The 20,060-nt window shown below is 41.6% G+C and overlaps 1 protein-coding gene across 7 annotated transcripts in view; it reads left to right on the top strand.

The window, feature by feature from the left end:
* MAPKAP1 (MAPK associated protein 1) overlaps positions 1-20,060 on the top strand; it is a 245,077-nt gene that overhangs the window by 143,613 nt on the left and 81,404 nt on the right. For 6 of the 7 annotated variants that reach the window (XM_040482325.1, XM_040482323.1, XM_040482329.1 and 3 more), the window contains one exon: positions 4,473-4,582. In XM_040482325.1, coding sequence (XP_040338259.1) covers positions 4,473-4,582 — 110 coding nt within the window. Of the gene's footprint in view, positions 1-4,472; positions 4,583-7,292; positions 8,559-20,060 lie in introns of those variants that run through there. The other variant, XM_040482328.1, reaches the window with a different exon arrangement.

The raw sequence follows: 20,060 nt of genomic DNA, 5'->3' as shown, positions 1-20,060 counted from the left end.
ACATAGCACCTGGCACATAGTAAATGTCTAGTAGATAGTAGTTGCTGCTATTACTATTGTAATTGTTGAATAATATCTTGTACTTGCAGCTCAGAAAGCTCTTAATAAGTCTCATTGAATTTCTCTGCACCACCACCATGATTGTTGACTTCCATCGTCCCTCTCCAAAGCCAGCGAGTTAAGCTGAGGTGCAATATACCTGCTTCTCTGGTTTACTCTCCCAAAAATGAGAGCCTTGAAAACTGAGCCCAGGGTGCTCTTCTGTGAGCTTCAAGAGGGGGTTTGATGCCCAGGCCAGAGATAGTTTGCTTACAGTGCCCCGACTGTTGCCAACATGCCCAGCAAATTGCACGTTTTAATGGCCCTGTGTTACCAATTACAAGCAATGGTTGGTACCCGCTCCCCCAATAAGCAATCTCTGCTGCTAGGGTAGGAGAGAGGGGGTAAATGGGGCCTCTTGTCTTGGAGCGGTGATCTGGAATAAGGAGAACACAAGAGAACTGACATTTCTAAGTTCCTTTGCCGTTTGCCAAACTTAGTGCCAGGTGCTTGGCGTGTACTGTCTATTTTATCCTCCCTGACAGTTCTGTAGGGAAGTGGCCTCCTCATTTCATGGATGCAGCTGAGGTTCCCACATGTTGAGGCAACATCTTGGTGAACTGTAGAACCAGGATTTGAACCAAAGGGTATTTAACTCCCAGCCCCTGTGTTTTCCTCTCCAGTAAGTTGCCTTCCAACGTGGATTCTGGTTCCAGCTCTGTCCCTGTGAATAGAATCTAAGCTTTTCAGATAAGGACCCTGTGCCCCTCCTTCCTCTCTGTGCCCGTCACCTCTGGTTTAACACTCACGAGAGAAATGCTCGTCCTGTTAGGTTAATGCTGGTATACAAACTTCCCTCTGGTAACTGAGTGGCTTTGCACTGGGACAGAGCTGAATTCCTCAAGTGAGTAATCTCTTTTTGAAATGCCCATACGTTTTTCAGTGGTTACGAGACCTGACAGGACGTAACTTTGAATTGACTGAAGCACTCCTGGCAGCATTTAGTCAGCTCCCCAAAGTGGCGCCTCGTCCTAGACCCAGCCCCGACAGCCCAGGGGGCTTGGAGGGCAGCTGCTTCTGCTCGGTGCCCCCAGAGTGCCCTGCTGTGATGGAAAACAAGCTGTCTGTCCACGAGGGGAGCAGGAGGAAGAGCAGTTTCTGAGCCGAGGCTCTGGGTCCGTAGCCCATCTGTCTATCCATCCGCCTGTCTGTCCAAAGGCTAGTCACCCCCAGCACGGGTCACACCTCAGGGATTGGAATGCAGGGCCACACGGAAGGGAGGCTGGACTAGCACCCTACCTGCCTGCTGCCAGCCTGTCCCTCGAAATCACTGTCTTCTCAACCGCAGACCCAATGCCCAACATTAAATAAAAATGGCGCTAAAAGATGTATTTCAATAGACTTTTTAGAAAGCCCATAAAAATTCCTGGATATAAAGAAATGAGGCATAAAACCCAGAATGTTTGGAAGTGAAGCTGAAAATTGTGGAAGCAAGTCTCCATATCCATTTATTAAATGGGAGCATAACTTAACAGTTGCACTTAGATGTCTTCTGAGAACCACTTATATTCTGTCCTCTTGTATTCTAGAAGCAGTTTGCCCCCTTAAGTGCTGTAGACTTGAAGCAAGAGCCAAAGCTGGTGTTCGCCTGGAGGGAGAGAAGCGAGTGGTGTGGGAGACTGGCCTGAGGAAGCTTTCATTAGGTCTGGTTGAGTGTGCCGTGTGTGGGTCACAACCTCTTTCTCCTTTTAATGTGCACGATTTTACCGAAATGGAGCCCCAGAGTAAGACACCGCGCACTCGTGAAGGCACATTCTGAGCGCCGTGCGTGCCCCTTCCCTTCACTGTTGTTTTCATTTTCCTCTCGTGAACCTTGCTACCCTGGCTTCAGCACGGAGGCTGTAAAGGAAGATGGAGAGCCGAGTTACCTCAGAATGATCACTATCGTTAACATTCACGGGTGGTTCACTTATCATTCCTGACTGCACAGACATGGCAGCCGCTCGGAAGCGTCCGCAGGTGTAGTGCGGTGATACATATTACATTGTGCCACAATGGATTTATGTATTCTGTAACAAAAGAAAAGTGTAATGAAAAAATACAGAAGGTAATCCTTTATTCCTCCACCACACAATTTATCAGTAATGCCTGTGGATGATAAGTGCCAGGGATTTCCTCTGCTTGCTTTAACCTTGTCACCCAGGTACGTTTTGGTAAAATGACAGAAAAATACAGACTAGGGATTTTCCTCTGTTCAAAAATCTTTCCAAAGGACACTTTTAATTTATGGAAGTTAGTCCAAACGCAAGGCTTTCTTTTGAGCTCCTGGTCTGCCTTTGCTACAAAAGATAAACGTATTGGTTTGAAATAATGCTGTCAGCCAGCAGCAGATTAGAAGAGAATGTAAGCAATTTATAAGCGGGCTCCAATCTAAAATAGTTCAGGTGGACCCCAGGTAGATGGAGGTTCATGAGATGTAGCCCAGTACTAGGTTGCACATACCCGAGAACTTGTGTTCCCTTTTAGGCCCCACTCACCCATCGCCCAACATATTGTCACAGATGGAGTGCATACTGACTTCCGAGGAGAGAGCAGGGGAAGACAAGTCTGAACGCAGATGATTGGCGTTTGTTCCAAACACGCACTGGCCTAGCGCCAGAACAAATACCCCCAAGTTTATAAGTGCACCAGGCACTTTACATCTCAGTGCTCTTGCCAAAGTATCACTTACTGCATCGCTCCCTAAATATAGTTTTTAAAAAAAGAGCTATTTCTTATTTTGCTTTGATCAGTAAAATAAACTTTTAAAGATTGTTCTGGGATGGGGTCCAGCTTCTGAGGTAAAGAATGGCTGGAGCTCAGGCATGATTCAGTAACAGAGTGTTCAGTAAAATTAGCTTGACAGTTCTCAGGCCTGCTGTTCAATAGCAAGAAACTTGACCAAGTTAAAATGGATGATCGTGCTGGCTAGACCAGCTTCGGCTTTTGCTTTTTAACAAATGGAATGTCAAGGATTAAACAGCAAGCCTTATGGAGAGGAGGGGTGTGGAGATGTCTTTGTATTAGGGAAGCAAATTGGGTCCTTGGTTTTGAGATCAGCCCCCAGCCCCTGTGGATAGCCGGCCACCTGGTTGGGTCAAAGCTAGGTTTAAGGGCCCCTTCCCAGCCTGTCCTACCATTGGGAAGCCTTTCCGTGGCTTAGCTTGGGGCTTGGCTTTTCTTTCAGATGTCTTGTCAATATGAAGTTCTGCCATGTTTTTTGGCCGTGTGTTCTCCTTTGAGATTCTTATGAGGAAATGGGAATGCCACCAAACTCCTTGTGGTAATTCCCATGTTCCATACTTGGAAACTTGGGTCCCATTTGTTAGATGAGCGTCTTGGAATTGGCCTGTTTTGTCCTGGTGCCTGAGCATAGTGAGTAGTATTTGTGATACTTGTTACTGCAATTAACAGTCTTAGTGAAGTTGTACCTCACCCAGGGATGGGCTTCTTTTTTTAGGGTACTTACTCCCTACCAGTTTTTTCCTGTCTAGATGAACCACTCCCTCCAAGTTTAACTGGCTAAACGTTTACAAGTAGTATTCGTATTTTTTGTGTAATTATTTATGCTTCATTTCATATTTTGTTTGACCTTATGGGATTGAGTAGATTAAAACATTCCTACTGAAGTATACATAAACTGTATGGGCTTTTTTTTTTTTTTCTGAATGTTTATTTTTGAGAGAGAGAGACAGAGAGAGGGCAGGGGGAGGGGCAGAGAGAGGGGGAACAGAGGATCTGAAGCAGGCCTGCGCTGACAGCCCCACTGTGGGGCTCAAACTCATGAACTGTGAGATCATGACCTGAGCTGAAATCCGATGCTTAACCGACTTTGCCACCCAGGTGCCCCCAAACTGTGTGTTTAAAATTTATTTATTTATGTACTTACTAGCCAGTTAGGAAGAGCCTTTTTTTCTCCTTTTTCTAAATTGCTTTGGGCTATCATATTTTCCCCTCCACCCTCCAACCCTCCTCACCCCATGAAGTTTTTTCCTCTAGGGCTCCGTGATCTTTGATGTGATGGTGGGATCTGCCAGCAGTGACACCTGCTGACACAAGCCAAGTTTATTGTCAGTCCTTGTGCAGGATTTGGCTTGGGAGCCAACGTGAGCCAGCCCACGGCACTAGTGACCCACACAGGCCAATTAGATTCAGTTTGAGATGAATTAGGAAGACCTTCCCTAACTCTGACCTTTCTTTCACTTGGAACTGTTCATACTAAACTGCTTCTCTCTCTCTCTCTCTCATTGGAAGTAAGTTCGTTTAGTCTATTTTTAAATAATTGGCACTCTGAGGTATACTTAGTATAAAACCTTGCTAAACATAGTGAAGACTGCAGTAACATTCCTCTGGTTGAATGTTGGTGATGATTTTGTATTTGTCTTTTCCTACAGAAATGCTGCTCATGGATTCTCCCTTATTCAGGTGGACAACACAAAGGTCACCATGAAAGAAATCTTGCTTAAGGCAGTGAAACGAAGAAAAGGATCCCAGAAAGTTTCAGGTGAGACCCAGGAAATAGACTGTTAGAAGTGCTTGGTGTGTGTGTGTGTGTGTGTGCCTGCGTGTGTGCATGATACCTGGCTAGATTGTTTTAGAGATCGTTGCTTGAAGGTTTGGTTAGCAGGTCTACAGCTTTTTTTCAGCTGCCTCTGGGCCCAAGGAAGGGGTTGGGTCAGTGGCATATGTGAGAAGAATGTGTTCATATTGACTATGGAAGTTCCATCATTAATAATTTGTGATAGATGAAGACAAAGCTATTTGAGCTATTAGTTGGTGTAAAGCTGTCTTGAAAACCAAATCCTAAATTTGAAGTGCTGCTTTTCATTTCATGTTTTCACTTAATTTTCCATGGGGGAAACTTTCAGTTGCTCGTGTTTGGGGTATGGAATAAAAGAATAACAATTTTCATTTTTGCCAAATGAGGGCACCTGTAAAAAGATTTTCTTAAAGATAAATCACTTGATGTGCACAAATACCTGTTAATCTTTAATTCCTCATTACCCAACTTTGTACAGAAAATCAGCTTATGGTATTAGCTACAGTATTTAAAGGATATGAGGGAAAAAATATTATCAGTATTGAGGAATAATTATTTTGAGAAATAGCTCAAAGATTTGTCATACCACAGACAACGTTAATATAAATCAACCTATATATGACATGTCAGATATCATAGCTTTATAAATAAATGAGACTTCTTAAACACCGTTGGTTTCATCTTTTGGAGAAGAAAAAAAGCATTACTCAGGTTGAAGAAAATAGTTTTGTGTTCTTTTTAAGGGGAGGCATATAATCTGTTCCAGATTTAATTAGCTATCTTCAGATGAAAGCTGAAGTTTTAATAAAAGTTAGAAGAGATAACACAGTGAAGGACACGGATGAGCTGTCTCAAGGCCATATTCCAGGGGAACGATAAGAGCTGTAAAAAATGGCAGAGGAGAGCAATTGAATGGAGCAATGAAAATCTGATTCTCATAAAAAAGAGAGAGAGAGAGAGATGCTGGTAGGGGCGGTTGTAGATGAGACCTGCTAGCGTCTGCAAGCAATTTGGATGCTTGCCAGGAGTCATTGTTCACCCTCGGCTGTGGCGGCTCTGTCCAGATGTGCCAACCGCACGTTTCGGCTTTTGCCAGCTGACTGCGCCGTTTGATAACCAGCTCTCTGGATGCCCATCACTGGCCGCAGAGATAGAATTAAATGATGATGATCTTCCCACAAGTTGGGAGAGGAAACAATGCATATAAATCTTGATTTCATCTCAGCATGAGAAGTCTTTATCCATCATCACTCATAATGAACAAGTCGTTAGCTGGGATGAATGGTGTTCTGGTTTTTCCAAACACCTCTTTTGTTCATTTTTTGGGTGACTTTTATCCATTGCATGGGGGTCAAACCTCTTTACATTTAAGGGATGATTGAAGAGGCATAGCCTCTCCTTCCCAGGGGCAAGTAGATATTTTGGGGTTCTAGGTACCAATCAAATAGCATTTCAACAGCTTCAGATATTTAAAGATATTCAATCGGCATTCATCTTCCTTTAGGATCCTGTTTCTTCCTCTTGTTTTGTCCCTAAATTGTTTTATATAATAGTGCATTTTGTGACACGTTCGTTATATTCAAAGATAAGCATTATTTCAGGTTGTCCAAGGGGAGGTTAAGCCAGCTTTTTAAACCTTCTTAATAGAAATTCTGCTGTTGCAGATTTTTTTAGACCATGAAACCTCTGTGAACTTAGATGCAGCTGAACCAGTGTCTTTCCCTCTGTCTCCAGCTATCTCTCTCCAATTGTATACCTATTTATCTGTGTCCATCTCCAGCAACCACGTTTATCACACACACATTTATTTATGTTCACCTACGTGTACACATCCCTGCCATTCCATCTGAGACTTGCCGTATCCAAAACACAGTGATCTGCATTATTTATTCCTTTTCAGACTAGAGAAGTCATTTGAAATTGATGTATTTACATAAATTACTGTCCATTTTCTTAATCCAAAAAGCTCTATAAAATGAGAAGCTCTTTCTATTGCTTTATGAAGTCTGGTCTCATGAAATAGAAGGATCTTCAGTTTGGCAATGATGCTTATTTAAGGTTAGCTTGGTAAAGGTGGTATATTTTGTGGTTTTGAACTTTTGTATTCTGGCGTGGACTTGTTTTGGAAGGTAATTAATGAAAAGAGGAAAATCCTCTTGTCATAGACAGAAACACAGTATGTTTCCCTAAAAAAAAAAAAAAAAAAAAAGTATGTTAGTGTTCACAGTTGGCTGTGAAATACTTAACACCCGTTATGACACATGAACTTATCATGAACTCAAGAACTTGGTGGCAAGAGATGCCAGGCTAGAGACGTTCGTCCTGCACTTCCTGAGTGTCTACCGCAGTGACCTGCACAGTCTTTGTAAGAAGGGGCCTGCCTCGCCCCACGTCCAGGACAGAAATGGAGTGCCCAGCCCTCTCTTCAAGAGCTTTTGCCTGAGTGAGTGCAGAACAGCACTTGTCTCTTGGCTGCTCTCATTTAACTGAAGTGGGAGGCAAGAAATGCCACTTGAGATGAAACAACATGTGCCATGCGAGGCGAGGGTCCTCACTACTTGTTCATTAGAGGTTAGTTGCACTAGAACAAGATTTCAGAAATCCTTTTGCAGGCTGACAGTGAACTTCTGGTGCTTATCCACAGACCTCTAACTTCTCCCCTCTTTTTTTCCAGACTGCCCGTACAACTCCCCATTTCATGATAATAATAAATTGAGAACTTGAACTATTTTATTATTAAACCCAGATGTGGGCTTAATGACTGTTCTAATGTTTAAATACTCTGTTGCTCTTCCTTCTGGCACTCCCTCCCCAATTTTCATTTGTAAAAAATCAGAAGGTGGCAGGTATGTGAGCAAAAGAATTCTTCTTTGTTTAGGCAGATAGCTTTGTCATCGGAAACCCTTAGGGTTTTAAAGTATTTTTGCTTTGTATGGATAGAATATCATTACAGGCACTTGTAACTGATCTAGAATTTTGACTTGCATTATTTGTAATTATTTCATCGTCATAACTATTTATGAACACTGCAGGGTTTTTCTATTAATATTCATGTACTGAACTATAGTAATCTTTTCGCAGTGTGTTCCAGTCAGTTCTCTGCTAAGGCCCCCCCCCCCTTTTTTTTTTAACCCATCTTTAAATGTCTCTTTTAAAGTTTCTCTGCAGCTTTTCATTTTATTACTGACCCACTTGACATTTGAAAGCTACCTGCACTGGCAGAAGGTCCCCACTGTGTAAGGAAATTATAAATGGAGAATTGGGTTTTAGAAGAATTAGCTGAAACCTCTTTACTAATTTTTACAGTTGGGTGGGTGTGTTTTTGACATAATGAAGAGTAGCCTGCCAGGTCCCTTGATTTAGCTAGTAAAATACACTAACCCGTTTTTTTAGTGACTAAAGCCCTTAATCCATCAAGTTCTCCTTTAGTCAGGTTCACCCTCACAGTTCGTGACCTTCTGAGATTCTTAGTATTTTGTTGTTGTTTAAAAATTCTATTACCACCAACCTTCACTAGCCTTCTGAAACAGTGTTGGGTGTGGCAGGGACACTTAAGAAATGGAGACAGATAGAATTTCAATTTTACATTGACACAGAAATATAGTTAACTCTTGATCTATAAAAGAAGGCTTCCTTTGAAGTGGGATTTTCCAGGCAGAATAGTTTTCTGTGTGGCTCTGTTTCAGTATTTGTTGTCATTTTGAAATGGAGGTATTTTTCTTTATCATCTATTGAAAAATTGAACCAGAAGCATTTTAACTTTTTCTTACCCCTATTCATTCTTGCCTTTTGAAACGAAAGACCAATTTTTATTAGCCTGAAAATCCTTTTGCAAAGTTCTTACTGTATTATTAATAAAACTTGTGACATTCATTTTTGTTTTTCCCTCATAAAATGTTACCCAGATTTTGAAAAATAAATGTTAGTTTTGTCAAGTGAACTCTCTCTTACCATCTCTGTTTAGAGTCACAGACCACCTTGTTGCTTGCTAATGTACTGTGTTTTCACAAGACACCCAGAACGTCATTAGTGATATGGTCTAGTCTAGGACGCCTCCACATCATTCCTAAATTACTGCTAAGCGCAGAGGGGGAGAGAACAGCTACCACGGGGTGCAGGGTTCTGATCAGAAAGACGGCTAATGATGACATCTCACTGGATTCTCGAGTTTTATATTAAAGGTTCATATAAAATTTTTGTAAACTTTGATCCAGAACGTATTTGTAGCTGTGTTGTACATTTCACTCCTCATGTGTTCTCAGGTATCAGGCCTGTGCTAGGTGCAGGGAGGTAGTGGGAGAAAGATTCACAAGGCCCTTGCTGAGGAGGAACTTACATCTTATATCCTAGACGGAGGGTAAATAGGAGGGGCTGAGAGAGAATAAGATGCAGTGTATAGGATGGTCAGGGAACTCCACCCTGAGAAATTGACATTTAAATTGTGACCTTCACATTTAGGCTGTGAAGAGTTGGGGAGGGCCAGTGTCATTCAAAGCAGTGGCTATTAAAGGCTTACTGTATTTTAATATAAAAAGAACATTTCAGATTACTTTGTAGTTAATTTACTTACCTCTCTTCCTCCTACCCACTGTTGAAAAAAGAAATGTAGTAAAATTGACCCTTGAATTGTGCCTTGTGTTAAGTCCCCACATCTTACCCACTAGCAGCTTGGATTTACCTCTAGAATATATCCTGAACGTATTCAGTCCTTTCCATCTCCACTGGATAAGTTCAGATCACCGTGACTTCACCTGGACCGTTGAGAAACAGTTTTTCTGGTTTTCCTGCCTCTGCTCTTGGCCACCTCCAGTCTGTTGTCTACACAGCAGCCAGAGAGATCTTCTAAAGTATAAATCTGATCATATCTGCTCCACATCCTTCGGTGACTCTCAGTTGCATTCAGAATAAAATCCAAACTTCTAACTACTATGAAATACTCCAAGGCCCAAAGAGGGGAAGGTACATTCAGAGAATATGAGCACAAAGAAAGAAAAGAACTGGAAAGACATGCAGAATTGACAGTTGCAATATGAAAGAGGAATGTAGACAGACCAGGCGGAGAATCTGAGAAGCCAGGGTGGGCATTTGGAGCCTGTAACCTAAAGTCTGTCAGGAGAGGAGTTGGTCTTTCCCCAAGATGTGGTTCCAGTGGGGTAAGAGCTGATTTATTGAGTGCCTTTGTGTACTTACACGTATTATCTCATTTAATCTTCAGACAGCACTAGAAGGTAGATTTTATTGCGGCTGTCTTACAGATGAGACGTTACGAGTGTGTGTGTGTGTGTGTGTGTGTGTGTGTGTGTTGGGGTGCATGTTAGAATTAAGGAACTGTGAGGACAGTGTGTGTAATCACATACTTACCTCTCAGAGCCTCCCCTTCCTCTAAAAGAAGTTAAAGTTACCCAAATTTCCACAGTAAGTAAATGGCAGAATCTAAATTGGAGCCCGGGCTTTTTTGACCTCAAAGCCCATACTCTTTTTATTGTACCATGTTGCTTATTAGAACCCTAATGGGAGAACAAATTTAAAATTCTGTAAACAGAAATGTTCATTGATTCTAAAATCTAAATGCACTAGGGAAGTGCAGCATTTAGAGGAACCCTGTGGTGAATCTGGATATAAAGCCAGGAATTCTTTTTGTAATTGCACAGTTTGTCTGTATTGGTGTCAGTTTTAATGTTTTATGTCTAGCTTTCTTAAAGCAACATACACCTGTCCTGAGCTGCCCTATGGAAAAGAGAAGCCCATATGTTTTAGAAGAAGAGGAATTTCTAACACTCTACTAACCTGAAATGTTCTCCAAAGACTAAAATAAAAAATCTTCTAGCTGTAGAGTTGAAAAGAATCTTACTTCATGTGTAATTGTAAACGTGGAAAATCCAGTAACCTTTCTTCTGTGAAAGTAGTTTGCGAGCCAGAGATACAGACATGTGGTTTCTTTATGCTGTAGCTTTGTCTTTTCTTTAAAAAAAGAAGTCAAGGTAAATAGGACTGTTTAAATGTTCTTGGTCAAAAAGACAGTAATTTCTGTGGAAAACTGCACCTTCTCAAGAAATAATAAATAATCATGCTGATGCCACTCAGGCATGGGGGCCGGATAAGAAATAAAGACCTGATACTTGGTATCCAGTGCCCCAGTGGGAATATGATAGCGCAAATTAGGGCTGCTAAGGTGTTTAAATGTATAACTCAGAAATGCCCCGGGCAAGAAGCTCCAAGTTAAATATTCTTCCTTCCCTCTTCTCTTCAGCCTGTTAATCTTGCTGTTTCTTCCCACCTGAGCCTCCCCTTGTCTGGAGTGCTCTGAGGCTCCTGATGGATCTTCTTGAGAATAGAGCAGAGCATGTTAAAGATGGCATTGCAGTCAACTATTTTATCTAGGAAGCCTGGAAATTTAGAGAATTTATGTCCAGCAAAAATCTTTGGGAACCACTTGAGAGACCCAATTATTTTAGAAGGGTGTTATGAGCTCTTGCAACCGCCACATCAGAAAAACCCGAAATACATCATTCGCCAAAACTACATTTGACCAGCGTTTACTCTTCCTGCTAGTCGCTAATCTTTCAGAAGTTCCTTTTCCATCACAAAATCTATTCATTCACTCCATCTGGGGCAGTCACCAACGTGGATTAGATTAAAGCAAAAGCCGAATGAAAGAGAAAAGACATATACCTCTGACAGGCTGTGTGGTGCTGCAGGAGACACACATTTTGGAGTCAGGAACGACCTTTCTCTGGGCCACTAGGGACTAATTCTAGAGCATCACTAATTTAATAATAGCTTTTGAGGGAAAAAAAGAAAGAAATACTGCATTAGGTGTACATATTGGTTATGCTGTAGCCTGATTTTAGAAATGTTCAAAAGTGGGGGGGAAATACATCTTAGAATTAAGAACTGTGGTAGCTGAATGCATAACCCTGTGCTTACTCTCTGAGCTGTGCTTTGATGTGGGAGAGGTTGAGGGAAGAGGCACGCAGGGCACCGTGGGAAGGGGCAAGTGTTCTCGAGCTCTGTGTGGCTCTGACATACCCTGTTGACTTAAACAGTCATGTCCATTGCTGCCTGCTCTGGGCCAGCACTGTGCTAGAATCAGGTGGAAACCCATTGAGAAATCAGACTCAGAAAAGGGGGCAATAAAATACGGTAAATTCTCAAGTAGAAGTACATAAGCTACTAAAGCAGCATAGATAAGGGAGTACTTAAAACTACTTGGTGAGGCAGGGGGCTGAGAAAAGATGCTCTGGAGTAAATGATTTGACATTTTTTTTGGAGATTAGTTAGAATTTTGCTAAATGGGTAAGTAAGAGGAAGGACATTCCAGGCAGAGATGTTTTGAGATAGAGTAACAAACCATAGATATCCCAAATTACTGGAGCAAGAACAGGGCAGAGGATAAGCTGCAGAAGCCAGGCAGGGGCCAGATCTGATCGGGCAAGTCTGATGTACTGGAAACCCGAAGAGCCGCGTTCATTTATTACGACCTTATTTATTATGCTTATTATGCAGCAGACATTATGGAGGCACTTAGGAAATTGTTGAAGCCAAGAAGTGGTCCTTACCTTCAAGGAGCTTACTGTGTAGTTGGGGAGACAGACAGGCAGTTTTAATACCATGCATGTGGTAATTGGAAATCAGTATAGGGGCCTGGGTACACGCATCGTGGGATGGGTGCCCTCGTCCAGTCTTAGAGAGTCAGGGAGAACTGTCCTGAGCAGATCCTCCAGGTGAGAGCTGAAGATGGCGGAAAAGATGGTGGCCAGATAAAGAGGGCTGGGAAAGAGCATTCAGGCTGAAGGAATGAAGTGAGAGAGTTTGATGCCTTCGGGAAATCACAATGTAACTCAGTATAATAAAGCAGTAGAGTAGAAGTTAGGAGGGTGGGGCGTGGTGAGGTTGAACTGGTCATTTGGGCGTAGGTCATGTTTGTAAAACCATGCTGAATTTGAACTTTTTTCTGTGGCAGAGGGGAACCATTGAAAGGACAGTGATAGAGTCAGATTTTCTTTTAGAAAGCACACCGTCTGCCTGATAAAAATCAATGAGAGGACATAAAACAGGAGGCAGAGACACTGGTGAGAAGCTTTTGAGGACTCTGTCCAACAGCTGATGAGCCCTGACTTAAGGCATGGAGAGAAGCGAATGGAGCTCAGTTCAGGAAGTGGAGGGAGGGACACCTTAGTAAAGTCTGATTTCTTTCATTTGAGCTGAGTGCACGCTTTGGGGAGAATTGAAATACCCTGGAGCCGCTTCCGGTTCTGGTGTTCATATGAAAACTAGGTGTTGGTAAAAGATAGGCTTTAAAGATTTCTTTTTAATAAAATTAAATGCTTGTTGGAAGAAAATCAAACATTTAGGAAGTGTGTGAAGTAAAAAGTCTGTGAGGGTTTCCTCTGACTTTATTTGATATGAACCTTGTTTTTTTGGTTTTTTTGTTTTTAGTCAATTCACATGCAGATACACATACGGGCTCTAAGTTTCATGTGGGCAGGACCCTGTTTTCCAGTTTTGGGGTTTTTTAAATCACTATACACCTAACATCTAACAGAGTGTCAAATAGAAGAAACTCAACAAATGTTTGTTAAATGAACTCATGAAGAATGTATCCACATAACAGTTTTAAAAAATGATACCATATAATGTTATATGATCTTGCACTTGTTTTTCACTATCACGTCATAAGCACTCTATTAGAGTGACCCCTGCAGTTTTAGCTTTCTAGCTAAATTTATGTAACTTAGATTTCTATTGTTGGACATTTAGATCATTTCCAAATTTTTAGTTTAACATGTAAACGTACAGTGAACAATTTTGTATGAATATTCGTTGCATGTTTGTGGTAGATGTTAAACATGGGATTACTTGTCAGAGGTTCACTTACTTCAAATGTTGAGAAAAACAAATTGCCTTTTAAAAAATTTATACCCATTCTCTGACACTCTAAGAATCTATGAGACCACCTCTTTCCCCACCCCCTTACTAACACTGATGTTATCAATCTTTCATTTTTGCCAAACTGATGGCTAGCAGTTAATATCTCATTTGAATTTGTATTTCTGGGTTTTTAGTGTAAAGTTAAGCATTTTAAAAATGTTTTTATTAGCCATTTATCTTTCTAAAAGATAGTTTTTAAGGCAGTTGTTTTAGTGAGAAGAAAGATTGAGAAGTCTAATTTCACAAAACTATTTTTAAGAAGTATCCTTTAGTTTAAAATACACTTCAACCCACCACCCCCTTTCCTGCTCCAGCAGGTGTATACACACACACACACGCACACACACACACACACACACACACACACACACACACACACACCAGTATGTAGAGAAAAGGCATACATCCAGTCCAGACCATTTTACGTTGTTTGCCTTCTGACCCTTCATTCACCAGCAAAGCTTTTGTTCATGTGTTTGGAGAAAGTTAGCTGGTAATTCACTAGATTCCAGTTCACCTCATTTAGGACCTTATGTTGCCTGCTTTGTCACAGAACTATTTGAAAAAACAGATTTTCTCTTAAATAGTTTATTTAAGTCTGGTACGTGTATATAGTACTTAGAAGATACACCGTAATCTGGAAATCAGAAATGTAGACAAAAAAGTTGTCACCCCTTAACAGGTTTATTTTGGGGAGGCACATCTAAGGACACGTCTGGCAGCATTATGAACAGCACTGGCACCAAGGGCAACTGTAGGGGGTTAATGGGGACCCTGCATCATTCCTTGCCATGTGCCTGGTGAGTTAACTCCTAGAAGTTTCTGGGAATGGCAGCAAGTGGGGAAAAGGCTGCAACCAACAATCAGTGTCACAAAGTGGGGATGACTAATTTGCTGAGGAGACCGTTGAGACAGATGTTTAATTAGCTGAAGTCAGAGTGGATAAATTGGGAGAGGACTGCCTATGCAGAGAGACGCCTCGTTCCCTCATCTCTCATTACCTGGTTGGGTTTTGGTTTTGTCCTTACTGTCTCTTTTTGAAGACGACAGCCTCAGACTCAGGGGAACTGGGAGGGGAGTAGGAGAGAAAGTACCCTTGGTACATCTACTGAACACTTACTGTATTTTTGCATTTAACCCTTACAAAGACCTTGTGAAATGGGCATTATCTATTTTTTATGGTTGAGAAAACAGACTGTGTATTGTGTATATGTGTGTGCATTCTTGTGTGGGTTGCTCATGACTGACATAGGTGAGATTTGGACCTGTACCCCTTGATTTTTAAGCCCAGTGTTTTCCTCTGTACTACAACTTCCCCACTTACAATGTAATGCAAATGAAAGAACTTTCTGGAATAAAAGTAAGCTGTATATTGACAGGAGCTGGTGTCGGACAGGTGTATGTACGCATTTGTTGGAACTGTCACGTGGCACTCATAAAATCTGTGCATATCATTGTATGAAAATTTTACCTAAAAGTACAAAGAGAATCTCAAACAAATATTGGACACCAGTTAAGGTTCTGCTCACTGAATGTACTGATGTCTGCTCTTTGAAATGCATTAAAAAAAAAAAGATGCATTGGTGGCAGATATGTGATAAAGCAAATGTAGTAAAATGCCAATGGTAGGATCTAGGATCAATTTTTCTGTAGTTTAAAAATGTTCATAGAAACCCGGAAAGAGCTCATAAAAATTAAAAGTATATAATTTAGATTCTGCTTATATTAATTAAATTTCTGAAGTTACAGATAGATGTCTTTGTGGCATAGAAAGCACTGATCTTTACTTCCTATAGGATATTTTATCTTTCATTACCTCATATATGAAATGACATCTTTGAGATCACAGTTTCTTCCGTGGGCCTGTGGTTTTCAGCAGCATATAGAATTGTGAATATGATTGTTGTTACCACTTACTGAATATTAAAAATAGGCCAGGCAGTCTGCCAAACACTTTTAAATGATCTCATTTAATTCTTAAAACAACTATTTGAATTGGTTGTTATTTTTGTTTTATAAAAGAGAAAACTAGGGGCACCTGGGTGGCTCATTCGGTTAAACGTCTAACTCTTGATCTTGGCTCAGGTCATGATCTCACAGTTTGTGAGATTGAGCCCCACGTCAAGCTCTGTGCTGACAGTGCGGAGCCTGCCTAGGATTCTCTCTCTCCCTCTCTCTCTTTACCCCTCCCCTGCTCGTGTTCTCTCTCTCTCTCTCTGTCTCTCTCTCTCTCTTTCTCTCTCTCAAAATAAATAAACTTTTAAAAAGAGAGAGAGAGAGAGAGAGGGAACTAAAGCTCAGAGAATCTGTAAGACGTGTCCAGGGTCACACAGCTAGTAAGTTGGAGAACTGGGATTCAAACCCAAAGATAACGATGTCAAAGTTTGTATTCCTTTTTTTAAATTTTTTAGTTATTTTTTTTAATGTTTGTTTATCTTTGAGAGAGAAAGAGCATGAGTGGGGAAGGGGCAGAAAGAAAAGGGGACAGAGGATCTGAAGCAGGCTCTGCACTGACAGTGGTAAGCTCAGTGTGGGGCTCAAACTCACAAACTGTGAGATCATGACCTGAGCCGAAGTTGCACACTCAACCGACTGAGCCACCCAGGCACACCTCCCTTTTTTTTCTTTTTAATGTTTATTTATTTTTTGAGAGAGAATGCACAAGCAGGGGACGGGCAGAGTGAGAATGACAGAGGATCCGAAGCAGACTGCGCTGACGGCTTTGGTGCTGACATCCCCAAGCCCAATGCGGAGCTCAAACTCACGAACATCAAGATCAAGACCTGAGCCGAAATCAGATGCTCAACTGATTGAGCCACCCAGGTGCCTCCAAAGTTTGTATTCCTAACTGCTAGGCTGTACTTCCTCCCACTGGCTAAGGTCCCAGGGTTCACACGTCAGTGGAGGCAGGTTCACTTTTCTCTCTAGAGAGACCAAGTGCACCTTCTTCATGTGGATGTGGCAGCATGATTCAGTGGAAAGAGTACAGGCTTTGGACCCAAAGCAGCCCGAGTCTCCACCCTGGCTGTGCCCTTCGGTCCAGTCTAACCTTGTGCAAGGTTAGACAAGTCATCAAACCTTTGTCACCTCAGTTATCTTTTCTGTCAACAGGGTAATAATACCTACCTGGCAGGGCTGCTGTTTTGACTAGTTGCATAGAAAACAGTTGATAGCAAGTGTTCACTGGATGTCAACTGCCTTTGTCCCTATTGCTACTACCACACCAGGCACATCATAAAATCTGGCGTTTTAGGTTTTGATTTACTTCCTTTTCTACCCATGTGACTTGGCCTTTGCCTGCAGCTTTTGTTTGCAATGAATGAAGTCTACAGAAAGCTTATACCAGTGATAGAACCAGACTTTGAATTGTGTTTGGATATGGATCTGCTGGAAACACCCTGTATTTTGAACAAGTAGAAAGCTAGATCCAGAGAGCAAGTTGTAATGATTTTTGACTAACACGAAAACCCAGATCAGGCATGTAGGGGGTCCTAATGGTCACAAGGCTCATTTGTCAAGTAGCTTACATCAGCAAATTTAATTTGCTACAGCAAAGAGTCTAGAGAGAAAGGGAACAAATTACAGTTACCTGTAACAAACATGTTTACAGGTGATTATAAAAAGCCTTTGTAGGAACAGCCGAAGAGTTCACAGAGCCTGTTGCTTCTTCCAAGAAAACATTTAAAAGAGGAAATATAATGAAACACCAGAATGATTTTTGAGGAATGATTCTAGAAGTTACATAGAGGTCTGGAGTGCTGTGTCTGCCCCTTACAGCCTTGTCTCCCCCAGAGGAAACAGAAGGTCCCTTTCTTTAGGCAGGCCACTCATGCATTTATCCTGTTAGTAGCTGTAAGGAGAGCTCTTCGTCTGCCAAGGTTGAGTCGAGCCACTTGCAGTGAAAAATCATCGCTTTATATGGGCTACGTCCCCACAGAAGACCGCTTTCAGACCAGCCCAGAGACCTGACACCCCCAGCTTCTATCTCACTGCTTTTAGAGGCCTGACACTAGAGCTGGTCTTCCCCCATAAGCAGTTTGAAAGGCAGTTTTACCAATTGCAATGACACCTTTCCACAATGAGTTTTTCCTTTTTGAGTATGTTACAAATACCGGTACTTTCTATAAGACCGTTAAGTGCATTAAGAAAAAAAGAAGAAGAAAAATTGCTCGTCAATCAGGGCATTTCTTTTTCTGCCTTACAATGACAGTACCCAGAGACAAAGAGGACTTAAGATCAGGAAACGGCATTGGAGTGGCACTATGAGGCAGGTCCGGGGAGAGGACGTATCAGCACCTACTTCTCATTACCCTGCTACTGATCACAGTGGGACCGTCAGCAAAGTGGATAGATTGTACCGTGCCATCAAACCAATTTTTCAAATGGAAAGTCGGTGAGATGTGATTAAAGCCCAGGTGCTGCAGAAGATATAAGCCGGTCTATTGGAGCTCCTCAGTCTTCCCCAAAGCTGTCACAGGATCAGAGAAATATCAAATCATAACGAATGCCAGCTTTCCTTTTTTGTTTTATTTTATTTTTTTTTTTTTGTACACTACATTTAGTAGAACAATGTGAATTAAGATACAATTAAGACAAACTATGACTTAAGTCTAAAGAATCCGGAGGGTCATGAAGATCTCTCAAACACAGTGTGTCCAAATCCAAACTCAGCACTCAGTAAATATTTATGGAGCTCTGCTACATTTTAGGCCGCGAATAAGGATGGCCTGTTCTCAGCTCTCATTTTAGTAGGGTAGATGGTCAATAAAAACAGACCAACCAAGATACATTTGATAGACTCGTTTCTGGCTTTTGCCTGTCCTTCTTTGAGTCTCCAGTTTTGTGAGTGCCCCTCCTGAAAGGAGTCCCCCTTGCCCTCACGATCAGGCATTACCTCAGTCTTTCCACTTTAGCAAGTTTCCATGCATCTGCTAGTTGACTACCAACACCACTCCCTGATTTAGGGAGATGTGGACAGGACAGCAGTGGCCGGGTCAATTCATGAGCAGTCAGTGACTTGCGGTGTCCAGATCAACAGTGTAAAGAAAGAGGTACAGGCTGTATCTCATGCTTTGGAAACTGCTAGAGAGAACACTGTCCCTCAGCCGCTTAGCTCTGCATCAGAGGACCCATGGGCCTGCCGCAGTGAGTTCCTAATACATTGATCTTGCCAGATGTTAGTGAGTACCTTACCAAGTAAAGGGACGAGAACCCTCCATTTTCCTTTGGAATGGGGCGATTGAGCTTTCATTTGAGTGAAATGAGAGTGCTTTGTGGAGAACAGGTTCCTTTGTGTTTGCCACCACTGTAGCTGGCCTGGAGTTGGTGACCAGCATGTTTTGTGGAACGAGCTAAGGAGAAGCAATGAAAGCCGATCTGCAGCCCACAGCTGCTTCACTCCCTGCCGGCCCAGGCCCAGGGCCACCCACTTTCTAGTCAAGAATAGATTCATTGCACTTTGATTATTGGAGATCAAACTTCCTCCAAGAATTAAATCATCGAATGAAAATGTAAATGTCTTAGAAATGAGACGCAATGCACATCAGTTGAAATTAGTGTTGCCTCCCAGGTTCCCTTAATGACCTGAATCTCTAATGAGTCCTTGGGGAGCCAGTGGAATATCGCAAAAACAGACATTTTAAGCATTGATAATCAAGTAAGGGTGCCCAACAGGAAGAAGCTATTGCATACACTGTACTACAGAAAAAGAAAATTAAAGCAAATTCACTTTCCAAAAGCAGGGTGTGGATGCGTGAAAGATGGAGCACGCGCTAATTCCTCATCTTCCGTAGCAGAAGTTAATACATACTCTCTGATACTTATGATCATTTTTAAAACAGCTGAGCGAGAATGCTAATAAAAAATAGGAAGATGAATACAAGGAGAAATAGCAAAAACTTTTTAAGGTCATTTCCTGTAAGAACGGATTCAGGGATGTGCAGGGAATCAACTTTTTCATTATAGGACTGTGGTATGATTTACTTTTAAAACTGTATGTACCGGTGATCCTTGACCAACATGGGTTTGAAGCGCATGGATCCACTCGTGTGGATTTTTTTACTGTACTGTACTGTAAATGTATTTTCCTTGTTATTAGCATCTTCTTTAGCTTGCTATATTGTAAGAATACAGTATGTGATACATACACCATACAAAATATGTGTTAATCGACTGTTTATGTTATTGGTAAGGCTTCCAGTGAACGGTAGGCTATTAGTAGAGTGTTTGGAGAGTCAAAAAGTTATATGTAGATTTTCGGCTGTGTGGGGATTAGCGCCCCTAACCCTGGCGTTGGTCAAAGGTCAACTCTACGTGTTCCTTTGGTAAAAGTAAAAATTTTTTTTAATTTATAAAAAGAAGACTGCTTATTTTCAAAATCTAGAGCTGAGAAAGATTTCTTTCTTTCCCTTGCTTACATGGACTTGCTTCATTTGGTAACTTCCTTTCTCTTAAAAGCCACAATCCATTTTATTGTGTTGGATGTCAGTTTTCTGTGAGAACACTGTTATTA

The sequence above is a fragment of the Herpailurus yagouaroundi genome, unplaced genomic scaffold, assembly GCF_014898765.1.
Source record: "Herpailurus yagouaroundi ecotype Mexico unplaced genomic scaffold, PumYag 160, whole genome shotgun sequence".
Classification (NCBI taxonomy): Eukaryota; Metazoa; Chordata; class Mammalia; order Carnivora; family Felidae; genus Herpailurus; species Herpailurus yagouaroundi.
Note: the sequence above shows the minus strand (reverse complement) of the source record. Positions and strands in the feature narration are given on the sequence as shown.